The sequence below is a fragment of the Hyla sarda genome, chromosome 1, assembly GCF_029499605.1.
Source record: "Hyla sarda isolate aHylSar1 chromosome 1, aHylSar1.hap1, whole genome shotgun sequence".
Lineage (NCBI taxonomy): Eukaryota > Metazoa > Chordata > Amphibia > Anura > Hylidae > Hyla > Hyla sarda.
In genome coordinates, this window is record NC_079189.1 from 607,886,246 (window position 1) to 607,912,847 (window position 26,602).

Below are 26,602 nucleotides of genomic sequence, written 5' to 3' on the forward strand. Positions count from 1 at the left end.
TAATATCCCAGCATTCCCAGCAGGGTCACCTCTCCAGTCAGCACCAGACCCCTCCATTACTGTATAATGTCCCAGCATTCCCAGCAGTGTCACCTCTCCAGTCATCACCAGACCCTTCCATTACTGTATAATGTCCCAGCAGTGTCACCTCTCCAGTCATCACCAGACCCCTCCATTACTGTATAATGTCCCAGCATCTCCAGCAGTGTCACCTCTCCAGTCATCACCAGACCCCTCCATTACTGTATAATGTCCCAGCATTCCCAGCAGGGTCACCTCTTCAGTCATCACCAGACCCCTCCATTACTGTATAATGTCCCAGCATTCCCAGCAGTGTCACCTCTCCAGTCATCACCAGACCCCTCCATTACTGTATAATGTCCCAGCAGTGTCACCTCTCCAGTCATCACCAGACCCCTCCATTACTGTATAATGTCCCAGCAGTGTCATCTCTCCAGTCATCACCAGACCCCTCCATTACTGTATAATGTCCCAGCATTCCCAGCAGTGTCACCTATCCAGTCATCACCCGAACCCTCCATTACTGTATAATGTCCCAGCAGTGTCACCTCTCCAGTCATCACCAGACCCCTCCATTACTGTATAATGTCCCAGCATTCCCAGCAGGGTCACCTCTCCAGTCATCACCAGACCCCTCCATTACTCTATAATGTCCCAGCAGTGTCACCTCTCCAGTCATCACCAGACCCCTCCATTACTGTATAATGTCCCAGCAGTGTCACCTCTCCAGTCATCACCAGACCCCTCCATTACTGTATAATGTCCCAGCAGTGTCACCTCTCCAGTCATCACCAGACCCCTCCATTACTGTATAATGTCCCAGCATTCCCAGCAGTGTCACCTCTCCAGTCATCACCAGACCCCTCCATTACTGTATAATGTCCCAGCATTCACAGCAGTGTCACCTCTCCAGTCATCACTAGACCCCTCCATTACTGTATAATGTCCCAGCATTCCCAGCAGTGTCACCTCTCCAGTCATCACCAGACCCCTCCATTACTGTATAATGTCCCAGCAGTGTCACCTCTCCAGTCATCACCAGACCCCTCCATTACTGTATAATGTCCCAGCATTCCCAGCAGTGTCACCTCTCCAGTCATCACAAAACCCCTCCATTACTGTATAATGTCCCAGCATTCCCAGCAGTGTCACCTCTCCAGTCATCACCAGACCTCTCCATTACTGTATAATGTCCCAGCATCTCCAGCAGTGTCACCTCTCCAGTCATCACCAGACCCCTCCATTACTGTATAATGTCCCAGCAGTGTCACCTCTCCAGTCATCACCAGACCCATCCATTACTGTATAATGTCCCAGCATTCCCAGCAGTGTCACCTCTCCAGTCATCACCCGAACCCTCCATTACTGTATAATGTCCCAGCAGTGTCACCTCTCCAGTCATCACCCGAACCCTCCATTACTGTATAATGTCCCAGCAGTGTCACCTCTCCAGTCATCACCAGACCCCTCCATTACTGTATAATGTCTCAGCATTCCCAGCAGGGTCACCTCTCCAGTCATCACCAGACCCCTCCATTACTGTATAATGTCCCAGCAGGGTCACCTCTCCAGTCATCACCAGACCCCACCATTACTATATAATGTCCCAGCAGTGTCACCTCTCCAGTCATCACCAGACCCCTCCATTACTGTATAATGTCCCAGCATTCCCAGCAGTGTCACCTCTCCAGTGATCACCGGACCCCTCCATAACTGTATAATATCCCAGCATTCCCAGCAGGGTCACCTCTCCAGTCAGCACCAGACCCCTCCATTACTGTATAATGTCCCAGCAGTGTCACCTCTCCAGTCATCACCAGACCCCTCCATTACTGTATAATGTCCCAGCAGTGTCACCTCTCCAGTCATCACCAGACCCCTCCATTACTGTATAATGTCCCAGCATTCCCAGCAGTGTCACCTCTCCAGTCATCACCAGACCCCTCCATTACTGTATAATGTCCCAGCATTCCCAGCAGTGTCACCTCTCCAGTCATCACTAGACCCCTCCATTACTGTATAATGTCCCAGCATTCCCAGCAGTGTCACCTCTCCAGTCATCACCAGACCCCTCCATTACTGTATAATGTCCCAGCAGTGTCACCTCTCCAGTCATCACCAGACCCCTCCATTACTGTATAATGTCCCAGCATTCCCAGCAGTGTCACCTCTCCAGTCATCACCAGACCCCTCCATTACTGTATCATGTCCCAGCATTCCCAGCAGTGTCACCTCTCCAGTCATCACCAGACCCCTCCATTACTGTATAATGTCCCAGCAGTGTCACCTCTCCAGTCATCACCAGACCCTCCATTACTGTATAATGTCCCAGCAGTGTCACCTCTCCAGTCATCACCAGACCCCTCCATTACTGTATAATGTCCCAGCATCTCCAGCAGTGTCACCTCTCCAGTCATCACCCGAACCCTCCATTACTGTATAATGTCCCAGCAGTGTCAACTCTCCAGTCATCACCAGACCCCTCCATTACTGTATAATGTCCCAGCAGTGTCACCTCTCCAGTCATCACCAGACCCCTCCATTACTGTATAATGTCCCAGCAGTGTCACCTCTCCAGTCATCACCCGAACCCTCCATTACTGTATAATGCCCCAGCAGTGTCACCTCTCCAGTCATCACCAGACCCCTCCATTACTGTATAATGTCCCAGCATTCCCAGCAGGGTCACCTCTCCAGTCATCACCAGACCCCTCCATTACTATATAATGTCCCAGCAGTGTCACCTCTCCAGTCATCACCAGACCCCTCCATTACTGTATAATGTCCCAGCATTCCCAGCAGTGTCACCTCTCCAGTGATCACCAGACCCCTCCATTACTGTATAATATCCCAGCATTCCCAGCAGGGTCACCTCTCCAGTCAGCACCAGACCCCTCCATTACTGTATAATGTCCCAGCATTACCAGCAGTGTCACCTCTCCAGTCATCACCAGACCCTTCCATTACTGTATAATGTCCCAGCAGTGTCACCTCTCCAGTCATCACCAGACCCCTCCATTACTGTATAATGTCCCAGCATCTCCAGCAGTGTCACCTCTCCAGTCATCACCAGACCCCTCCATTACTGTATAATGTCCCAGCATTCCCAGCAGTGTCACCTCTCCAGTCATCACCAGACCCCTCCATTACTGTATAATGTCCCAGCAGTGTCACCTCTCCAGTCATCACCAGACCCCTCCATTACTGTATAATGTCCCAGCAGTGTCATCTCTCCAGTCATCACCAGACCCCTCCATTACTGTATAATGTCCCAGCATTCCCAGCAGTGTCACCTCTCCAGTCATCACCCGAACCCTCCATTACTGTATAATGTCCCAGCAGTGTCATCTCTCCAGTCATCACCAGACCCCTCCATTACTGTATAATGTCCCAGCAGTGTCACCTCTCCAGTCATCACCAGACCCCTCCATTACTGTATAATGTCCCAGCATTCCCAGCAGTGTCACCTCTCCAGTCATCACTAGACCCCTCCATTACTGTATAATGTCCCAGCATTCCCAGCAGTGTCACCTCTCCAGTCATCACCAGACCCCTCCATTACTATATAATGTCCCAGCAGTGTCACCTCTCCAGTCATCACCAGACCCCTCCATTACTGTATAATGTCCCAGCAGTGTCACCTCTCCAGTCATCACCAGACCCCTCCATTACTGTATAATGTCCCAGCATTCCCAGCAGTGTCACCTCTCCAGTCATCACCAGACCCCTCCATTACTGTATAATGTCCCAGCATCTCCAGCAGTGTCACCTCTCCAGTCATCACCAGACCCCTCCATTACTGTATAATGTCCCAGCATTCCCAGCAGGGTCACCTCTCCAGTCATCACCAGACCCCTCCATTACTGTATAATGTCCCAGCAGTGTCACCTCTCCAGTCATCACCAGACCCCTCCATTACTGTATAATGTCCCAGCAGTGTCACCTCTCCAGTCATCACCCGAACCCTCCATTACTGTATAATGTCCCAGCAGTGTCACCTCTCCAGTCATCACCAGACCCCTCCATTACTGTATAATGTCTCAGCATTCCCAGCAGGGTCACCTCTCCAGTCATCACCAGACCCCTCCATTACTATATAATGTCCCAGCAGTGTCACCTCTCCAGTCATCACCAGACCCCTCCATTACTGTATAATGTCCCAGCATTCCCAGCAGTGTCACCTCTCCAGTGATCACCAGACCCCTCCATTACTGTATAATATCCCAGCATTCCCAGCAGGGTCACCTCTCCAGTCAGCACCAGACCCCTCCATTACTGTATAATGTCCCAGCATTCCCAGCAGTGTCACCTCTCCAGTCATCACCAGACCCTTCCATTACTGTATAATGTCCCAGCAGTGTCACCTCTCCAGTCATCACCAGACCCCTCCATTACTGTATAATGTCCCAGCATCTCCAGCAGTGTCACCTCTCCAGTCATCACCAGACCCCTCCATTACTGTATAATGTCCCAGCATTCCCAGCAGGGTCACCTCTTCAGTCATCACCAGACCCCTCCATTACTGTATAATGTCCCAGCATTCCCAGCAGTGTCACCTCTCCAGTCATCACCAGACCCCTCCATTACTGTATAATGTCCCAGCAGTGTCACCTCTCCAGTCATCACCAGACCCCTCCATTACTGTATAATGTCCCAGCAGTGTCATCTCTCCAGTCATCACCAGACCCCTCCATTACTGTATAATGTCCCAGCATTCCCAGCAGTGTCACCTCTCCAGTCATCACCCGAACCCTCCATTACTGTATAATGTCCCAGCAGTGTCACCTCTCCAGTCATCACCAGACCCCTCCATTACTGTATAATGTCCCAGCAGTGTCACCTCTCCAGTCATCACCAGACCCCTCCATTACTGTATAATGTCCCAGCATTCCCAGCAGTGTCACCTCTCCAGTCATCACCCGAACCCTCCATTACTGTATAATGTCCCAGCAGTGTCACCTCTCCAGTCATCACCAGACCCCTCCATTACTGTATAATGTCCCAGCATTCCCAGCAGGGTCACCTCTCCAGTCATCACCAGACCCCTCCATTACTATATAATGTCCCAGCAGTGTCACCTCTCCAGTCATCACCAGACCCCTCCATTACTGTATAATGTCCCAGCATTCCCAGCAGTGTCACCTCTCCAGTGATCACCAGACCCCTCCATAACTGTATAATATCCCAGCATTCCCAGCAGGGTCACCTCTCCAGTCAGCACCAGACCCCTCCATTACTGTATAATGTCCCAGCAGTGTCACCTCTCCAGTCATCACCAGACCCCTCCATTACTGTATAATGTCCCAGCAGTGTCACCTCTCCAGTCATCACCAGACCCCTCCATTACTGTATAATGTCCCAGCATTCCCAGCAGGGTCACCTCTCCTGTCATCACCAGACCCCTCCATTACTGTATAATGTCCCAGCAGTGTCACCTCTCCAGTCATCACCAGACCCCTCCATTACTGTATAATGTCCCAGCAGTGTCACCTTTCCAGTCATCACCCGAACCCTCCATTACTGTATAATGTCCCAGCAGTGTCACCTCTCCAGTCATCACCAGACCCCTCCATTACTGTATAATGTCCCAGCAGTGTCACCTCTCCAGTCATCACCCGAACCCTCCATTACTGTATAATGTCCCAGCAGGGTCACCTCTCCAGTCATCACCAGACCCCTCCATTACTGTATAATGTCCCAGCATTCCCAGCAGGGTCACCTCTCCAGTCATCACCAGACCCCTCCATTACTATATAATGTCCCAGCAGTGTCACCTCTCCAGTCATCACCAGACCCCTCCATTACTGTATAATGTCCCAGCATTCCCAGCAGTGTCACCTCTCCAGTGATCACCAGACCCCTCCATTACTGTATAATATCCCAGCATTCCCAGCAGGGTCACCTCTCCAGTCAGCACCAGACCCCTCCATTACTGGATAATGTCCCAGCATTCCCAGCAGTGTCACCTCTCCAGTCATCACCAGACCCTTCCATTACTGTATAATGTCCCAGCAGTGTCACCTCTCCAGTCATCACCAGACCCCTCCATTACTGTATAATGTCCCAGCATTCCCAGCAGTGTCACCTCTCCAGTCATCACCAGACCCCTCCATTACTGTATAATGTCCCAGCATTCCCAGCAGGGTCACCTCTCCAGTCATCACCAGACCCCTCCATTACTGTATAATGTCCCAGCATTCCCAGCAGTGTCACCTCTCCAGTCATCACAAAACCCCTCCATTACTGTATAATGTCCCAGCAGTGTCACCTCTCCAGTCATCACCAGACCCCTCCATTACTGTATAATGTCCCAGCAGTGTCACCTCTACAGTCATCACCAGACCCCTCCATTACTGTATAATGTCCCAGCATTCCCAGCAGTGTCACCTCTCCAGTCATCACCCGAACCCTCCATTACTGTATAATGTCCCAGCAGTGTCACCTCTCCAGTCATCACCAGACCCCTCCATTACTGTATAATGTCCCAGCATTCCCAGCAGGGTCACCTCTCCAGTCATCACCAGACCCCACCATTACTATATAATGTCCCAGCAGTGTCACCTCTCCAGTCATCACCAGACCCCTCCATTACTGTATAATGTCCCAGCATTCCCAGCAGTGTCACCTCTCCAGTGATCACCAGACCCCTCCATAACTGTATAATATCCCAGCATTCCCGGCAGGGTCACCTCTCCAGTCAGCACCAGACCCCTCCATTACTGTATAATGTCCCAGCAGTGTCACCTCTCCAGTCATCACCAGACCCCTCCATTACTGTATAATGTCCCAGCATTCCCAGCAGTGTCACCTCTCCAGTCATCACTAGACCCCTCCATTACTGTATAATGTCCCAGCATTCCCAGCAGTGTCACCTCTCCAGTCATCACCAGACCCCTCCATTACTGTATAATGTCCCAGCAGTGTCACCTCTCCAGTCATCACCAGACCCCTCCATTACCGTATAATGTCCCAGCATTCCCAGCAGTGTCACCTCTCCAGTCATCACCAGACCCCTCCATTACTGTATCATGTCCCAGCATTCCCAGCAGTGTCACCTCTCCAGTCATCACCAGACCCCTCCATTACTGTATAATGTCCCAGCAGTGTCACCTCTCCAGTCATCACCAGACCCTCCATTACTGTATAATGTCCCAGCAGTGTCACCTTTCCAGTCATCACCAGACCCCTCCATTACTGTATAATGTCCCAGCATCTCCAGCAGTGTCACCTCTCCAGTCATCACCCGAACCCTCCATTACTGTATAATGTCCCAGCAGTGTCACCTCTCCAGTCATCACCAGACCCCTCCATTACTGTATAATGTCCCAGCAGTGTCACCTCTCCAGTCATCACCAGACCCCTCCATTACTGTATAATGTCCCAGCAGTGTCACCTCTCCAGTCATCACCCGAACCCTCCATTACTGTATAATGTCCCAGCAGTGTCACCTCTCCAGTCATCACCAGACCCCTCCATTACTGTATAATGTCCCAGCATTCCCAGCAGGGTCACCTCTCCAGTCATCACCAGACCCCTCCATTACTATATAATGTCCCAGCAGTGTCACCTCTCCAGTCATCACCAGACCCCTCCATTACTGTATAATGTCCCAGCATTCCCAGCAGTGTCACCTCTCCAGTGATCACCAGACCCCTCCATTACTGTATAATATCCCAGCATTCCCAGCAGGGTCACCTCTCCAGTCAGCACCAGACCCCTCCATTACTGTATAATGTCCCAGCATTCCCAGCAGTGTCACCTCTCCAGTCATCACCAGACCCTTCCATTACTGTATAATGTCCCAGCAGTGTCACCTCTCCAGTCATCACCAGACCCCTCCATTACTGTATAATGTCCCAGCATTCCCAGCAGTGTCACCTCTCCAGTCATCACCAGACCCCTCCATTACTGTATAATGTCCCAGCATTCCCAGCAGTGTCACCTCTCCAGTCATCACCAGACCCCTCCATTACTGTATAATGTCCCAGCATTCCCAACAGTGTCACCTCTCCAGTCATCACCAGACCCCTCCATTACTGTATAATGTCCCAGCATTCCCAGCAGTGTCACCTCTCCAGTCATCACCCGAACCCTCCATTACTGTATAATGTCCCAGCAGTGTCACCTCTCCAGTCATCACCAGACCCCTCCATTACTGTATAATGTCCCAGCAGTGTCACCTCTCCAGTCATCACCAGACCCCTCCATTACTGTATAATGTCCCAGCATTCCCAGCAGTGTCACCTCTCCAGTCATCACCAGACCCCTCCATTACTGTATAATGTCCGAGCATTCCCAGCAGTGTCACCTCTCCAGTCATCACTAGACCCCTCCATTACTGTATAATGTCCCAGCATTCCCAGCAGTGTCACCTCTCCAGTCATCACCAGACCCCTCCATTACTATATAATGTCCCAGCAGTGTCACCTCTCCAGTCATCACCAGACCCCTCCATTACTGTATAATGTCCCAGCAGTGTCACCTCTCCAGTCATCACCAGACCCTTCCATTACTGTATAATGTCCCAGCATTCCCAGCAGTGTCACCTCTCCAGTCATCACCAGACCCCTCCATTACTGTATAATGTCCCAGCATCTCCAGCAGTGTCACCTCTCCAGTCATCACCAGACCCCTCCATTACTGTATAATGTCCCAGCATTCCCAGCAGGGTCACCTCTCCAGTCATCACCAGACCCCTCCATTACTGTATAATGTCCCAGCAGTGTCACCTCTCCAGTCATCACCAGACCCCTCCATTACTGTATAATGTCCCAGCAGTGTCAACTCTCCAGTCATCACCCGAACCCTCCATTACTGTATAATGTCCCAGCAGTGTCACCTCTCCAGTCATCACCAGACCCCTCCATTACTGTATAATGTCCCAGCATTCCCAGCAGGGTCACCTCTCCAGTCATCACCAGACCCCTCCATTACTATATAATGTCCCAGCAGTGTCACCTCTCCAGTCATCACCAGACCCCTCCATTACTGTATAATGTCCCAGCATTCCCAGCAGTGTCACCTCTCCAGTGATCACCAGACCCCTCCATTACTGTATAATATCCCAGCATTCCCAGCAGGGTCACCTCTCCAGTCAGCACCAGACCCCTCCATTACTGTATAATGTCCCAGCATTCCCAGCAGTGTCACCTCTCCAGTCATCACCAGACCCTTCCATTACTGTATAATGTCCCAGCAGTGTCACCTCTCCAGTCATCACCAGACCCCTCCATTACTGTATAATGTCCCAGCATCTCCAGCAGTGTCACCTCTCCAGTCATCACCAGACCCCTCCATTACTGTATAATGTCCCAGCATTCCCAGCAGGGTCACCTCTTCAGTCATCACCAGACCCCTCCATTACTGTATAATGTCCCAGCATTCCCAGCAGTGTCACCTCTCCAGTCATCACCAGACCCCTCCATTACTGTATAATGTCCCAGCAGTGTCACCTCTCCAGTCATCACCAGACCCCTCCATTACTGTATAATGTCCCAGCAGTGTCATCTCTCCAGTCATCACCAGACCCCTCCATTACTGTATAATGTCCCAGCATTCCCAGCAGTGTCACCTATCCAGTCATCACCCGAACCCTCCATTACTGTATAATGTCCCAGCAGTGTCACCTCTCCAGTCATCACCAGACCCCTCCATTACTGTATAATGTCCCAGCATTCCCAGCAGGGTCACCTCTCCAGTCATCACCAGACCCCTCCATTACTCTATAATGTCCCAGCAGTGTCACCTCTCCAGTCATCACCAGACCCCTCCATTACTGTATAATGTCCCAGCAGTGTCACCTCTCCAGTCATCACCAGACCCCTCCATTACTGTATAATGTCCCAGCAGTGTCACCTCTCCAGTCATCACCAGACCCCTCCATTACTGTATAATGTCCCAGCATTCCCAGCAGTGTCACCTCTCCAGTCATCACCAGACCCCTCCATTACTGTATAATGTCCCAGCATTCACAGCAGTGTCACCTCTCCAGTCATCACTAGACCCCTCCATTACTGTATAATGTCCCAGCATTCCCAGCAGTGTCACCTCTCCAGTCATCACCAGACCCCTCCATTACTGTATAATGTCCCAGCAGTGTCACCTCTCCAGTCATCACCAGACCCCTCCATTACTGTATAATGTCCCAGCATTCCCAGCAGTGTCACCTCTCCAGTCATCACAAAACCCCTCCATTACTGTATAATGTCCCAGCATTCCCAGCAGTGTCACCTCTCCAGTCATCACCAGACCTCTCCATTACTGTATAATGTCCCAGCATCTCCAGCAGTGTCACCTCTCCAGTCATCACCAGACCCCTCCATTACTGTATAATGTCCCAGCAGTGTCACCTCTCCAGTCATCACCAGACCCATCCATTACTGTATAATGTCCCAGCATTCCCAGCAGTGTCACCTCTCCAGTCATCACCCGAACCCTCCATTACTGTATAATGTCCCAGCAGTGTCACCTCTCCAGTCATCACCCGAACCCTCCATTACTGTATAATGTCCCAGCAGTGTCACCTCTCCAGTCATCACCAGACCCCTCCATTACTGTATAATGTCTCAGCATTCCCAGCAGGGTCACCTCTCCAGTCATCACCAGACCCCTCCATTACTGTATAATGTCCCAGCAGGGTCACCTCTCCAGTCATCACCAGACCCCACCATTACTATATAATGTCCCAGCAGTGTCACCTCTCCAGTCATCACCAGACCCCTCCATTACTGTATAATGTCCCAGCATTCCCAGCAGTGTCACCTCTCCAGTGATCACCGGACCCCTCCATAACTGTATAATATCCCAGCATTCCCAGCAGGGTCACCTCTCCAGTCAGCACCAGACCCCTCCATTACTGTATAATGTCCCAGCAGTGTCACCTCTCCAGTCATCACCAGACCCCTCCATTACTGTATAATGTCCCAGCAGTGTCACCTCTCCAGTCATCACCAGACCCCTCCATTACTGTATAATGTCCCAGCATTCCCAGCAGTGTCACCTCTCCAGTCATCACCAGACCCCTCCATTACTGTATAATGTCCCAGCATTCCCAGCAGTGTCACCTCTCCAGTCATCACTAGACCCCTCCATTACTGTATAATGTCCCAGCATTCCCAGCAGTGTCACCTCTCCAGTCATCACCAGACCCCTCCATTACTGTATAATGTCCCAGCAGTGTCACCTCTCCAGTCATCACCAGACCCCTCCATTACTGTATAATGTCCCAGCATTCCCAGCAGTGTCACCTCTCCAGTCATCACCAGACCCCTCCATTACTGTATCATGTCCCAGCATTCCCAGCAGTGTCACCTCTCCAGTCATCACCAGACCCCTCCATTACTGTATAATGTCCCAGCAGTGTCACCTCTCCAGTCATCACCAGACCCTCCATTACTGTATAATGTCCCAGCAGTGTCACCTCTCCAGTCATCACCAGACCCCTCCATTACTGTATAATGTCCCAGCATCTCCAGCAGTGTCACCTCTCCAGTCATCACCCGAACCCTCCATTACTGTATAATGTCCCAGCAGTGTCAACTCTCCAGTCATCACCAGACCCCTCCATTACTGTATAATGTCCCAGCAGTGTCACCTCTCCAGTCATCACCAGACCCCTCCATTACTGTATAATGTCCCAGCAGTGTCACCTCTCCAGTCATCACCCGAACCCTCCATTACTGTATAATGCCCCAGCAGTGTCACCTCTCCAGTCATCACCAGACCCCTCCATTACTGTATAATGTCCCAGCATTCCCAGCAGGGTCACCTCTCCAGTCATCACCAGACCCCTCCATTACTATATAATGTCCCAGCAGTGTCACCTCTCCAGTCATCACCAGACCCCTCCATTACTGTATAATGTCCCAGCATTCCCAGCAGTGTCACCTCTCCAGTGATCACCAGACCCCTCCATTACTGTATAATATCCCAGCATTCCCAGCAGGGTCACCTCTCCAGTCAGCACCAGACCCCTCCATTACTGTATAATGTCCCAGCATTACCAGCAGTGTCACCTCTCCAGTCATCACCAGACCCTTCCATTACTGTATAATGTCCCAGCAGTGTCACCTCTCCAGTCATCACCAGACCCCTCCATTACTGTATAATGTCCCAGCATCTCCAGCAGTGTCACCTCTCCAGTCATCACCAGACCCCTCCATTACTGTATAATGTCCCAGCATTCCCAGCAGTGTCACCTCTCCAGTCATCACCAGACCCCTCCATTACTGTATAATGTCCCAGCAGTGTCACCTCTCCAGTCATCACCAGACCCCTCCATTACTGTATAATGTCCCAGCAGTGTCATCTCTCCAGTCATCACCAGACCCCTCCATTACTGTATAATGTCCCAGCATTCCCAGCAGTGTCACCTCTCCAGTCATCACCCGAACCCTCCATTACTGTATAATGTCCCAGCAGTGTCATCTCTCCAGTCATCACCAGACCCCTCCATTACTGTATAATGTCCCAGCAGTGTCACCTCTCCAGTCATCACCAGACCCCTCCATTACTGTATAATGTCCCAGCATTCCCAGCAGTGTCACCTCTCCAGTCATCACTAGACCCCTCCATTACTGTATAATGTCCCAGCATTCCCAGCAGTGTCACCTCTCCAGTCATCACCAGACCCCTCCATTACTATATAATGTCCCAGCAGTGTCACCTCTCCAGTCATCACCAGACCCCTCCATTACTGTATAATGTCCCAGCAGTGTCACCTCTCCAGTCATCACCAGACCCCTCCATTACTGTATAATGTCCCAGCATTCCCAGCAGTGTCACCTCTCCAGTCATCACCAGACCCCTCCATTACTGTATAATGTCCCAGCATCTCCAGCAGTGTCACCTCTCCAGTCATCACCAGACCCCTCCATTACTGTATAATGTCCCAGCATTCCCAGCAGGGTCACCTCTCCAGTCATCACCAGACCCCTCCATTACTGTATAATGTCCCAGCAGTGTCACCTCTCCAGTCATCACCAGACCCCTCCATTACTGTATAATGTCCCAGCAGTGTCACCTCTCCAGTCATCACCCGAACCCTCCATTACTGTATAATGTCCCAGCAGTGTCACCTCTCCAGTCATCACCAGACCCCTCCATTACTGTATAATGTCTCAGCATTCCCAGCAGGGTCACCTCTCCAGTCATCACCAGACCCCTCCATTACTATATAATGTCCCAGCAGTGTCACCTCTCCAGTCATCACCAGACCCCTCCATTACTGTATAATGTCCCAGCATTCCCAGCAGTGTCACCTCTCCAGTGATCACCAGACCCCTCCATTACTGTATAATATCCCAGCATTCCCAGCAGGGTCACCTCTCCAGTCAGCACCAGACCCCTCCATTACTGTATAATGTCCCAGCATTCCCAGCAGTGTCACCTCTCCAGTCATCACCAGACCCTTCCATTACTGTATAATGTCCCAGCAGTGTCACCTCTCCAGTCATCACCAGACCCCTCCATTACTGTATAATGTCCCAGCATCTCCAGCAGTGTCACCTCTCCAGTCATCACCAGACCCCTCCATTACTGTATAATGTCCCAGCATTCCCAGCAGGGTCACCTCTTCAGTCATCACCAGACCCCTCCATTACTGTATAATGTCCCAGCATTCCCAGCAGTGTCACCTCTCCAGTCATCACCAGACCCCTCCATTACTGTATAATGTCCCAGCAGTGTCACCTCTCCAGTCATCACCAGACCCCTCCATTACTGTATAATGTCCCAGCAGTGTCATCTCTCCAGTCATCACCAGACCCCTCCATTACTGTATAATGTCCCAGCATTCCCAGCAGTGTCACCTCTCCAGTCATCACCCGAACCCTCCATTACTGTATAATGTCCCAGCAGTGTCACCTCTCCAGTCATCACCAGACCCCTCCATTACTGTATAATGTCCCAGCAGTGTCACCTCTCCAGTCATCACCAGACCCCTCCATTACTGTATAATGTCCCAGCATTCCCAGCAGTGTCACCTCTCCAGTCATCACCCGAACCCTCCATTACTGTATAATGTCCCAGCAGTGTCACCTCTCCAGTCATCACCAGACCCCTCCATTACTGTATAATGTCCCAGCATTCCCAGCAGGGTCACCTCTCCAGTCATCACCAGACCCCTCCATTACTATATAATGTCCCAGCAGTGTCACCTCTCCAGTCATCACCAGACCCCTCCATTACTGTATAATGTCCCAGCATTCCCAGCAGTGTCACCTCTCCAGTGATCACCAGACCCCTCCATAACTGTATAATATCCCAGCATTCCCAGCAGGGTCACCTCTCCAGTCAGCACCAGACCCCTCCATTACTGTATAATGTCCCAGCAGTGTCACCTCTCCAGTCATCACCAGACCCCTCCATTACTGTATAATGTCCCAGCAGTGTCACCTCTCCAGTCATCACCAGACCCCTCCATTACTGTATAATGTCCCAGCATTCCCAGCAGGGTCACCTCTCCTGTCATCACCAGACCCCTCCATTACTGTATAATGTCCCAGCAGTGTCACCTCTCCAGTCATCACCAGACCCCTCCATTACTGTATAATGTCCCAGCAGTGTCACCTTTCCAGTCATCACCCGAACCCTCCATTACTGTATAATGTCCCAGCAGTGTCACCTCTCCAGTCATCACCAGACCCCTCCATTACTGTATAATGTCCCAGCAGTGTCACCTCTCCAGTCATCACCCGAACCCTCCATTACTGTATAATGTCCCAGCAGGGTCACCTCTCCAGTCATCACCAGACCCCTCCATTACTGTATAATGTCCCAGCATTCCCAGCAGGGTCACCTCTCCAGTCATCACCAGACCCCTCCATTACTATATAATGTCCCAGCAGTGTCACCTCTCCAGTCATCACCAGACCCCTCCATTACTGTATAATGTCCCAGCATTCCCAGCAGTGTCACCTCTCCAGTGATCACCAGACCCCTCCATTACTGTATAATATCCCAGCATTCCCAGCAGGGTCACCTCTCCAGTCAGCACCAGACCCCTCCATTACTGGATAATGTCCCAGCATTCCCAGCAGTGTCACCTCTCCAGTCATCACCAGACCCTTCCATTACTGTATAATGTCCCAGCAGTGTCACCTCTCCAGTCATCACCAGACCCCTCCATTACTGTATAATGTCCCAGCATTCCCAGCAGTGTCACCTCTCCAGTCATCACCAGACCCCTCCATTACTGTATAATGTCCCAGCATTCCCAGCAGGGTCACCTCTCCAGTCATCACCAGACCCCTCCATTACTGTATAATGTCCCAGCAGTGTCACCTCTCCAGTCATCACCAGACCCCTCCATTACTGTATAATGTCCCAGCAGTGTCATCTCTCCAGTCATCACCAGACCCCTCCATTACTGTATAATGTCCCAGCATTCCCAGCAGTGTCACCTCTCCAGTCATCACCCGAACCCTCCATTACTGTATAATGTCCCAGCAGTGTCACCTCTCCAGTCATCACCAGACCCCTCCATTACTGTATAATGTCCCAGCATTCCCAGCAGGGTCACCTCTCCAGTCATCACCAGACCCCTCCATTACTATATAATGTCCCAGCAGTGTCACCTCTCCAGTCATCACCAGACCCCTCCATTACTGTATAATGTCCCAGCATTCCCAGCAGTGTCACCTCTCCAGTGATTACCAGACCCCTCCATTACTGTATAATGTCCCAGCAGTGTCACCTCTCCAGTCATCACCAGACCCCTCCATTACTGTATAATGTCCCAGCATTCCCAGCAGTGTCACCTCTCCAGTCATCACCAGACCCCTCCATTACTGTATAATATCCCAGCATTCCCAGCAGGGTCACCTCCCCAGTCAGCACCAGACCCCTCCATTACTGTATAATGTCCCAGCATTCCCAGCAGTGTCACCTCTCCAGTCATCACCAGACCCTTCCATTACTGTATAATGTCCCAGCAGTGTCACCTCTCCAGTCATCACCAGACCCCTCCATTACTGTATAATGTCCCAGCAGTGTCACCTCTCCAGTCATCACCAGACCCCTCCATTACTGTATAATGTCCCAGCAGGGTCACCTCTCCAGTCAGCAGCTCCATCATCTTGTTGATCAGTTCTAGGATCTTCTGTTCATCCATTTCCTCATGTATCAGGGAGTGAGGTGGGGGCCCCGGGATTGGGCTCAGGTTTCTCTCCCATCCTTCACACACAGGGGCCCGACAGCGCCCACTAGAGGACTTCTTCTCTACTGTGTAATCCTGTGTATGGAGAGACACATTAATATCACTACATACATTCCCAGAATCCCTCACCTCTCCAGTCATATCCATCTGTTATTACATAGATAAGAATGAGGTCATGTGACATCACTCCCAGAATCCCTCACCTCTCCAGTCATATCCATCTGTTACATAGATAAGAATGAGGTCATGTGACATCACTCCCAGAATCCCTCACCTCTTCAGTCATATCCATATGTTATTACATAGATAAGAATGAGGTCATGTGACATCACTCCCAGAATCCTTCACCTCTCTAGTCATATCCATCTGTTATTACATAGATACGAATGAGGTCATGTGACATCACTCCCAGAATCCCTCACCTCTCCAGTCATATCCATCTGTTATTACATAGATAAGAATGAGGTCATGTGACATCACTCCCAGAATCCCTCACCTCTCCAGTCATATCCATCTGTTACATAGATAAGAATGAGGTCATGTGACATCACTCCCAGAATCCCTCACCTCTTCAGTCATATCCATATGTTATTACATAGATAAGGATGAGGTCATGTGACATCACTCCCAGAATCCCTCACCTCTCCAGTCATATCCATCTGTTATTACATAGATAAGAATGAGGTCATGTGACATCACTCCCACAATCCCTCACCTCTCCAGTCATATATGTTATTACATAGATTAGAATGAGGTCATGTGACATCACTCCCAGAATCCCTCACCTCTCCAGTCATATCCATCTGTTATTACATAGATACGAATGAGGTCATGTGACATCACTCCCAGAATCCCTCACCTTTCCAGTCATATCCATCTGTTATTACATAGGTAAGAATGAGGTCATGTGACATCACTCCCAGAATCCCTCACCTCTCCAGTGATATCCATCTGTTATTACAGAGATAAGAATGAGGTCATGTGACATCACTCCCAGAATCCCTCACCTCTCCAGTCATATCCATCTGTTATTACATAGATACGAATGAGGTCATGTGACATCACTCCCAGAATCCCTCACCTTTCCAGTCATATCCATCTGTTATTACATAGGTAAGAATGAGGTCATGTGACATCACTCCCAGAATCCCTCACCTTTCCAGTCATATCCATCTGTTATTACATAGGTAAGAATGAGGTCATGTGACATCACTCCCAGAATCCCTCACCTCTCCAGTCATATATGTTATTACATAGATTAGAATGAGGTCATGTGACATCACTCCCAGAATCCCTCACCTCTCCAGTCATATCCATCTGTTACATAGATAAGAATGAGGTCATGTGACATCACTCCCAGAATCCCTCACCTTTCCAGTCATATCCATCTGTTATTACATAGATACGAATGAGGTCATGTGACATCACTCCCAGAATCCCTCACCTTTCCAGTCATATCCATCTGTTATTACATAGGTAAGAATGAGGTCATGTGACATCACTCCCAGAATCCCTCACCTCTCCAGTCATATATGTTATTACATAGATTAGAATGAGGTCATGTGACATCACTCCCAGAATCCCTCACCTCTCCAGTCATATCCATCTGTTATTACATAGATACGAATGAGGTCATGTGACATCACTCCCAGAATCCCTCACCTTTCCAGTCATATCCATCTGTTATTACATAGGTAAGAATGAGGTCATGTGACATCACTCCCAGAATCCCTCACCTCTCCAGTGATATCCATCTGTTATTACAGAGATAAGAATGAGGTCATGTGACATCACTCCCAGAATCCCTCACCTCTCCAGTCATATCCATCTGTTATTACATAGATAAGAATGAGGTCATGTGACATCACTCTAAGAATCCCTCACCTCTCCAGTAAGCCGGAAGAGTATCTGTAGGGTGAGGTTTATGATCCTGTCGGCCATCTTGTTCCTGTCTCTCTCCATGGTTGATGGGTCAGTCAAGACAGATAATGCAATTTTAAAAGAACCTGAAAGAAAATTTTAATGTAAAAATAGCTGTGAGAGTGACAGGAAGGTTTGTCGGAGTCCCTATATTTCCTCAAGTTGTCTGTCATATGTAGAGAAGTTTGAGGAAGTGTATATCCCATCTAGCCCCTTAAGGACCACAGGTTTTTCCATTTTTACACTTTCATTTTTTCCTCATCACCTTCTAAAAATCATAATACTTTCAATTTTGCACCTACAGACTCATATGAGGGCTTATTTTTTGCGCTACCAATTTTACTTAGTAATAACATGAATCATTTCACCACAAAATTTACGGTTAACCCAATCAAAAATATTTTTGGGGCAAAATTTGAAAAAAAATCCCGCCATTTTGTAACTTTTAGGGGCTTCCGATTCTACGCAGTGCACTTTTCCGTCAAAATTACACCAAATATTTATTCTGTAAGTCCATACGGTTACAATGATACCAAAGTTATATAGGTTTTTTTTTATTTTATTTTTTATTTTACTATTATACTACTATTATTACTATTATAATTACATGCACCAAAATTAGTAAGTTTAAAGTTGTCCTCTTATGACCCTTATAACTTTTTTATTTTTCCGTATATGTGATGGTATTAGAGCTAATTTTTTGCGCCATGATGTGAAGTTTTTATCGGGTATACAAAGTGACCAAAAATACTCAATTTGGTACTTTGGAATTTTTTTTACATGTACACCATTGACCACGCAGTTTAATTAACTTTTTATAGTTCGGAAATTTACGCACGCGGCGATATCACATACGTTTATTTTTATTATGTTTATGCGCTGGGGGGGTCAGCGTGGGGCATCCACCCCACTGAACCACCAGGGAGCAGTTAAAGGTACCTTTGCAGTTTAATTAACCCTTTATAGTTCGGACATTTACGCACGCGGCGATACCACATAAGTTTATTTTTATTATGTTTATGTGCTGGGGGGGGGGGGTCGGCGTGGGGCATCCAAGTTGTTGTTGTGGAAATAGGAGAAAAGAGGAGTGAGGATCCTGATCACAAGAGCTTACAATCTATGAGGAGGAGGAGACAAGAGGAGTGAGGATCCTGATCACAAGAGCTTACAATCTATGAGGAGGAGGAGACAAGAGGAGTGAGGACCCTGATCACAAGAGCTTACAATCTATGAGGAGACAAGAGGAGTGAGGATCCTGATCACAAGAGCTTACAATCTATGAGGAGGAGGAGACAAGAGGAGTGAGGACCCTGATCACAAGAGCTTACAATCTATGAGGAGGAGGAGACAAGAGGAGTGAGGATCCTGATCACAAGAGCTTACAATCTATGAGGAGGAGGAGACAAGAGGAGTGAGGATCCTGATCACAAGAGCTTACAATCTATGAGGAGACAAGAGGAGTGAGGATCCTGATCACAAGAGCTTACAATCTATAAGGAGACAAGAGGAGTGAGGATCCTGATCACAAGAGCTTACAATCTATAAGGAGACAAGAGGAGTGAGGATCCTGATCACAAGAGCTTACAATCTATGAGGAGGAGACAAGAGGAGTGAGGATCCTGATCACAAGAGCTTACAATCTATGAGGAGACAAGAGGAGTGAGGATCCTGATCACAAGAGCTTACAATCTATGAGGAGGAGGAGACAAGAGGAGTGAGGATCCTGATCACAAGAGCTTACAATCTATGAGGAGGAGGAGACAAGAGGAGTGAGGATCCTGATCACAAGAGCTTACAATCTATGAGGAGGAGGAGACAAGAGGAGTGAGGATCCTGATCACAAGAGCTTACAATCTATGAGGAGGAGACAAGAGGAGTGAGGATTCTGATCACAAGAGCTTACAATCTATGAGGAGGAGGAGACAAGAGGAGTGAGGATCCTGATCACAAGAGCTTACAATCTATGAGGAGGAGGAGACAAGAGGAGTGAGGACCCTGATCACAAGAGCTTACAATCTATGAGGAGGAGGAGACAAGAGGAGTGAGGATCCTGATCACAAGAGCTTACAATCTATGAGGAGGAGACAAGAGGAGTGAGGATCCTGATCACAAGAGCTTACAATCTATGAGGAGGAGGAGACAAGAGGAGTGAGGATCCTGATCACAAGAGCTTACAATCTATGAGGAGGAGGAGACAAGAGGAGTGAGGATCCTGATCACAAGAGCTTACAATCTATGAGGAGGAGGAGACAAGAGGAGTGAGGATCCTGATCACAAGAGCTTACAATCTATAGGGAGGAGACAAGAGGAGTGAGGATCCTGATCACAAGAGCTTACAATCTATGAGGAGGAGGAGACAAGAGGAGTGATGATCCTGATCACAAGAGCTTACAATCTATGAGGAGGAGACAAGAGGAGTGAGGACCCTGATCACAAGAGCTTACAATCTATGAGGAGGAGGAGACAAGAGGAGTGAGGATCCTGATCACAAGAGCTTACAATCTATGAGGAGGAGGAGACAAGAGGAGTGAGGATCCTGATCACAAGAGCTTACAATCTATGAGGAGGAGACAAGAGGAGTGAGGATCCTGATCACAAGAGCTTACAATCTATGAGGAGGAGGAGACAAGAGGAGTGAGGATCCTGATCACAAGAGCTTACAATCTATGAGGAGGAGGAGACAAGAGGAGTGAGGATCCTGATCACAAGAGCTTACAATCTATGAGGAGGAGGAGACAAGAGGAGTGAGGATCCTGATCACAAGAGCTTACAATCTATGAGGAGACAAGAGGAGTGAGGATCCTGATCACAAGAGCTTACAATCTATGAGGAGGAGACAAGAGGAGTGAGGATCCTGATCACAAGAGCTTACAATCTATGAGGAGGAGGAGACAAGAGGAGTGAGGATCCTGATCACAAGAGCTTACAATCTATGAGGAGGAGGAGACAAGAGGAGTGAGGATCCTGATCACAAGAGCTTACAATCTATGAGGAGGAGGAGACAAGAGGAGTGAGGATCCTGATCACAAGAGCTTACAATCTATGAGGAGGAGGAGACAAGAGGAGTGAGGATCCCGATCACAAGAGCTTACAATCTATGAGGAGGAGGAGACAAGAGGAGTGAGGATCCTGATCACAAGAGCTTACAATCTATGAGGAGGAGACAAGAGGAGTGAGGATCCCGATCACAAGAGCTTACAATCTATGAGGAGGAGACAAGAGGAGTGAGGACCCTGATCACAAGAGCTTACAATCTATGAGGAGGAGGAGACAAGAGGAGTGAGGATCCTGATCACAAGAGCTTACAATCTATGAGGAGGAGGAGACAAGAGGAGTGAGGATCCTGATCACAAGAGCTTACAATCTATGAGGAGGAGACAAGAGGAGTGAGGATCCTGATCACAAGAGCTTACAATCTATGAGGAGGAGGAGACAAGAGGAGTGAGGATCCTGATCACAAGAGCTTACAATCTATGAGGAGGAGGAGACAAGAGGAGTGAGGATCCTGATCACAAGAGCTTACAATCTATGAGGAGGAGACAAGAGGAGTGAGGATCCTGATCACAAGAGCTTACAATCTATGAGGAGGAGGAGACAAGAGGAGTGAGGATCCTGATCACAAGAGCTTACAATCTATGAGGAGGAGACAAGAGGAGTGAGGACCCTGATCACAAGAGCTTACAATCTATGAGGAGGAGGAGACAAGAGGAGTGAGGATCCTGATCACAAGAGCTTACAATCTATGAGGAGGAGGAGACAAGAGGAGTGAGGATCCTGATCACAAGAGCTTACAATCTATGAGGAGGAGACAAGAGGAGTGAGGATCCTGATCACAAGAGCTTACAATCTATGAGGAGGAGGAGACAAGAGGAGTGAGGATCCTGATCACAAGAGCTTACAATCTATGAGGAGGAGGAGACAAGAGGAGTGAGGATCCTGATCACAAGAGCTTACAATCTATGAGGAGGAGGAGACAAGAGGAGTGAGGATCCTGATCACAAGAGCTTACAATCTATGAGGAGGAGGAGACAAGAGGAGTGAGGATCCTGATCACAAGAGCTTACAATCTATGAGGAGGAGGAGACAAGAGGAGTGAGGATCCTGATCACAAGAGCTTACAATCTATGAGGAGACAAGAGGAGTGAGGATCCTGATCACAAGAGCTTACAATCTATGAGGAGGAGACAAGAGGAGTGAGGATCCTGATCACAAGAGCTTACAATCTATGAGGAGGAGGAGACAAGAGGAGTGAGGATCCTGATCACAAGAGCTTACAATCTATGAGGAGGAGGAGACAAGAGGAGTGAGGATCCCGATCACAAGAGCTTACAATCTATGAGGAGGAGGAGACAAGAGGAGTGAGGATCCTGATCACAAGAGCTTACAATCTATGAGGAGGAGGAGACAAGAGGAGTGAGGATCCCGATCACAAGAGCTTACAATCTATGAGGAGGAGACAAGAGGAGTGAGGATCCTGATCACAAGAGCTTACAATCTATGAGGAGACAAGAGGAGTGAGGATCCTGATCACAAGAGCTTACAATCTATGAGGAGGAGGAGACAAGAGGAGTGAGGATCCTGATCACAAGAGCTTACAATCTATGAGGAGGAGGAGACAAGAGGAGTGAGGATCCTGATCACAAGAGCTTACAATCTATGAGGAGGAGACAAGAGGAGTGAGGATCCTGATCACAAGAGCTTACAATCTATGAGGAGGAGACAAGAGGAGTGAGGATCCTGATCACAAGAGCTTACAATCTATGAGGAGGAGGAGACAAGAGGAGTGAGGATCCTGATCACAAGAGCTTACAATCTATGAGGAGGAGGAGACAAGAGGAGTGAGGATCCTGATCACAAGAGCTTACAATCTATGAGGAGGAGGAGACAAGAGGAGTGAGGATCCTGATCACAAGAGCTTACAATCTATGAGGAGGAGGAGACAAGAGGAGTGAGGATCCTGATCACAAGAGCTTACAATCTATGAGGAGGAGGAGACAAGAAGAGTGAGGATCCTGATCACAAGAGCTTACAATCTATGGTGAATGGGGTTGGATCCTACAGGCAGAAGGTTCTTTATTGATACAATGGGGCGGCCATGTTTATAAATAAGGGAGGTGACATAAAGGGTGAAGCAGTCACGATAAATGCTGAATATCAATAGTATATAGAGTGTAGGGGAGACTGCGGGATATGGCTCTTATGATGTCTCCCAGAGGTCTCAGAAGGGGCAAAGTGATATTAGGGGAGCAGTCAGGGTGTTATGGGGGCCTGAGGAGATGGGTCTTTAGGGTATAAACCTGTGGGTGTCGGGTAGAAGTCTGAGGGTTTGGGGGGTTGTATTCCAGAGAACTGGTGCAGCACAAGTAAAGTCTTGTAGACCGGAGAGACGAGGATCGGATTATAGAAGATGTTATGAGAGCGGGGGTGGGGGGCGGACAGAGAGGAGGAGATGGAGGGATATACATATATATATATATATATATATATATACACACATATACCTCCACCTTCAAAGCCGTACGGGATCCGTGTACTTACAGGACCTGCGATGATGTCAGAGTCATGTGATCAGTCACATGGATGAGGGGAGGAGTCAAGCAGTCACATGATCCTGCTCTATGACAAAGACTTTTGTGGAATCTTCCTGGTTCAGATCATTTCTTCCAGCAGAGAAAAGGACGACCCTTCAGGATCAGATGAAGGAATTCATGACTCTCAGGACCTGATCGATCAGCTCAGCTATGTCCGTCCTAGGAAACCTCCCGTCAGGTGTCCCTGCACTGACGGGGACTCCGATCAATCCAGACCCCTACAGAGATTTATACTGTGGTGGGGACAGAAGCCGTTTTTCATTACAGAAAATACTTTTCCTCCCTCAAGGAGTCAGATCAGGTCTAAGATGGGGGCTCAGGGAACCCAACCTTAGAACAGGGGTCACATGACCCAAGAACAGACCTTAGTGGTTACGATGGACACCAAGCTTGGGGTCGATGAGCTTATGTAGACCCCGTCTCAGTGCAGGCAGGTGGAATCCTCTAATGGAGAAGAAATCCTCAGATGTCAGAGAATTGACGGTGTCGGGTTATCCGTTTAGTGAGGGGTCATAGCATCATTAACCCCTTAAGGACATGTGCTGAAAATGTACAGCTCTGTAAAGATTAACTTAACGCACAGCGTTTTACATTTAGGGCGCAGTGTCCGGAGATCACCACATCACCGAACGGGTCGGGATGGGTGCTGTTATCTAAAAGCAGCCACCCTGGCATATTGCCCAGGAGGGTCCTGAGACTCCCCTTGTCTGCGATCACCTGCTTTTCCGGGCCAATCAGGTCTCTGTTGACCTGGTGGCCCAAAAAATAAGGATGATTGGTGCTGTCCGAGACAGCATCAACCACCCCTATGCAGCAGGAGTGAGATGGTACTGGTGCTACCTCACGATTGCCGTGATTGGTCGTCAGAGAGCGGCCAATCAATCACGGCCCCTTCTGGGAGGTGCACCTGCTCTGCCCCGGAGGAGAGAGCGTGTGCATGGACGGGACAGGTGGCAGGGGCTCATCGGCGACCGCGGGGACTTATCTAGGGCAGCAGCAGAAGGGGAAGGCTGTGTGCCTCCTGTTGTTGCAAAAGTGCAACTCCCAGCATGCACAGCCAAAGGGCATGCTGGGCATTGGAGTTATGCAACAGCTGGAGGCACACAACTACAACTCCCAGCCTTTTGGCTGTCCATGCATGCTGGGAATTGTAGTTATGCACGAGCTTGTGGCCCTTTTTTTTCCTCTAGCTGTTGCAAAAACTAAAACTCCCAGCATGTACGGACAGCCAAAGGGCATGCTGGGACATGTAGTTGTGTGCCTCCAGCTGTTGCATAACTAAAACTTAAAAAGAGTGTACCTTGATATCATGGCTTGCGTTAGGTGCATGGATGTTGTCAGGCCCAAGGCCTGATAATGGAAACATACATGTGGTTTATAATTGCATCTATGTATAAACTAAGACCTGGGGGGTGAGGGGTCATTCGGACGGTGTATCCTTTGTTTTTGCAGTCAATTGGGGCCTGTCTGCTGTTTTCCTCTTTTGAAGTCAAAGGACCTTTGAAGAAGCAGGATGTAAGGGGTCTCTGGTCCCATATATGAGATAAGAGATGCCCCCACCTGGTGGGATCAGAGGGGAGGGGGGAATGGAGTCCTTCCAAAAAGGAGATAGATATATTTAAAACAATGCCAGACTCAGGGTGTTCAATGCTGTGGAACAAGCTGACAAGACCATCCTAAGAACAGCTGGAACCTCACTCTCTCTCATGGACTGCTAATACCATCATGCTGTAAGAACTTCATTTTTGTTTTCTGAACTTGTCTTGCTAAACTCTTTTATACATTTTTGTAACTGTATGTCATTTGTTCCTGTATTTTTATATATACAGCACTGTGATACCTTTTATCAGATTAAATGTTTAATTAATCAGCTCTGGTCTTTGATCTCTAAATATATGAGCTCACCTTTCTGAAGGAGGCTCTGGTGAAACACATTTATCTAAGGGTTAATTTGGTGACTTGCTGGGACTAGTAGTGGATACCCAGAGGTCTGGCGGCTTTAACCCTTGCACCATCACACTCTCTCCAGCGTCTTGGCTGGACCGATAAGGTGTGATCGTGACAACATCTTTATGAAAAAATGACTCAGGAACTTGAATACTTGCTTCATTCCTTTGTTTTTGTTTTCTTATTCCACTTGTAAGAAACTTCGCAGAGTGACCAGCATGAATTTCATCATAAGATGTCTGGTCTTACCCAGGTCAGATGGAATACGACCCATGCTCCATCCTGCCACACGCTAAGTTTCAGAGTAAACCTCCTTAGTCATGCGCTTGGCCTCTTTCTGCCTAATCTTATAGATTTCACTATCTTCATTTGATTTCTATTTTTATAATTACCGAATGCTTGCTTTTTGTTTTTTATGGTTTTAGCCACTTCTGCAGAGTACTACAGGGGTCTCTTCCTTGTTTTTGCTTTTACTAACAAGCCTTACACAATTATCTGTTGCCTTCAATAATGCAACTTTTAAGTAGTCCCATTTCTGGACTCCATTGGAACAGTACCAGTCTGATGGGGACTCATTTACCACTAACCTCATTTTAGAAAAGTTGTTTTTTCTAAAATCTAAAACTTTTCTTTTTGTGTGGTGACTCAGTCACTGTTCTTATATTAAACCACACAGACAGGGGATCACTAGATCCCACACTGACTGGTAATCACTAGATCCCACACTGACTGGTAATCACTAGATCCCACACTGACTGGTAATCACTAGATTCCACACTGACTGGTGATCACTAGACCCCACACAGACTGGTAATCACTAGATCCCACACTGACTGGTAATCACTAGATCCCACACTGACTGGTAATCACTAGATCCCACACTGACTGGTGATTACTAGACCCCACACTGACTGGTAATCACTAGATCCCACACTGACAGGTAATCACTAGATCTCACACTAACTGG

At 48.6% G+C, this 26,602-nt stretch overlaps 1 protein-coding gene across 1 annotated transcript in view; it reads right to left on the bottom strand.

Moving 5' to 3' along the window:
* LOC130299500 (oocyte zinc finger protein XlCOF7.1-like) overlaps positions 1 to 26,602 on the bottom strand; it is a 66,496-nt gene that overhangs the window by 14,734 nt on the left and 25,160 nt on the right. The window contains exons 14-16 of the mRNA XM_056551469.1: positions 23,599 to 23,640; positions 18,062 to 18,183; positions 16,073 to 16,252 (exon numbers count right to left, since the gene is read on the bottom strand). Of these exons, the coding sequence (XP_056407444.1) occupies positions 16,073 to 16,252; positions 18,062 to 18,183; positions 23,599 to 23,640 (344 nt within the window). The remainder of the gene's footprint in view (positions 1 to 16,072; positions 16,253 to 18,061; positions 18,184 to 23,598; positions 23,641 to 26,602) is intronic.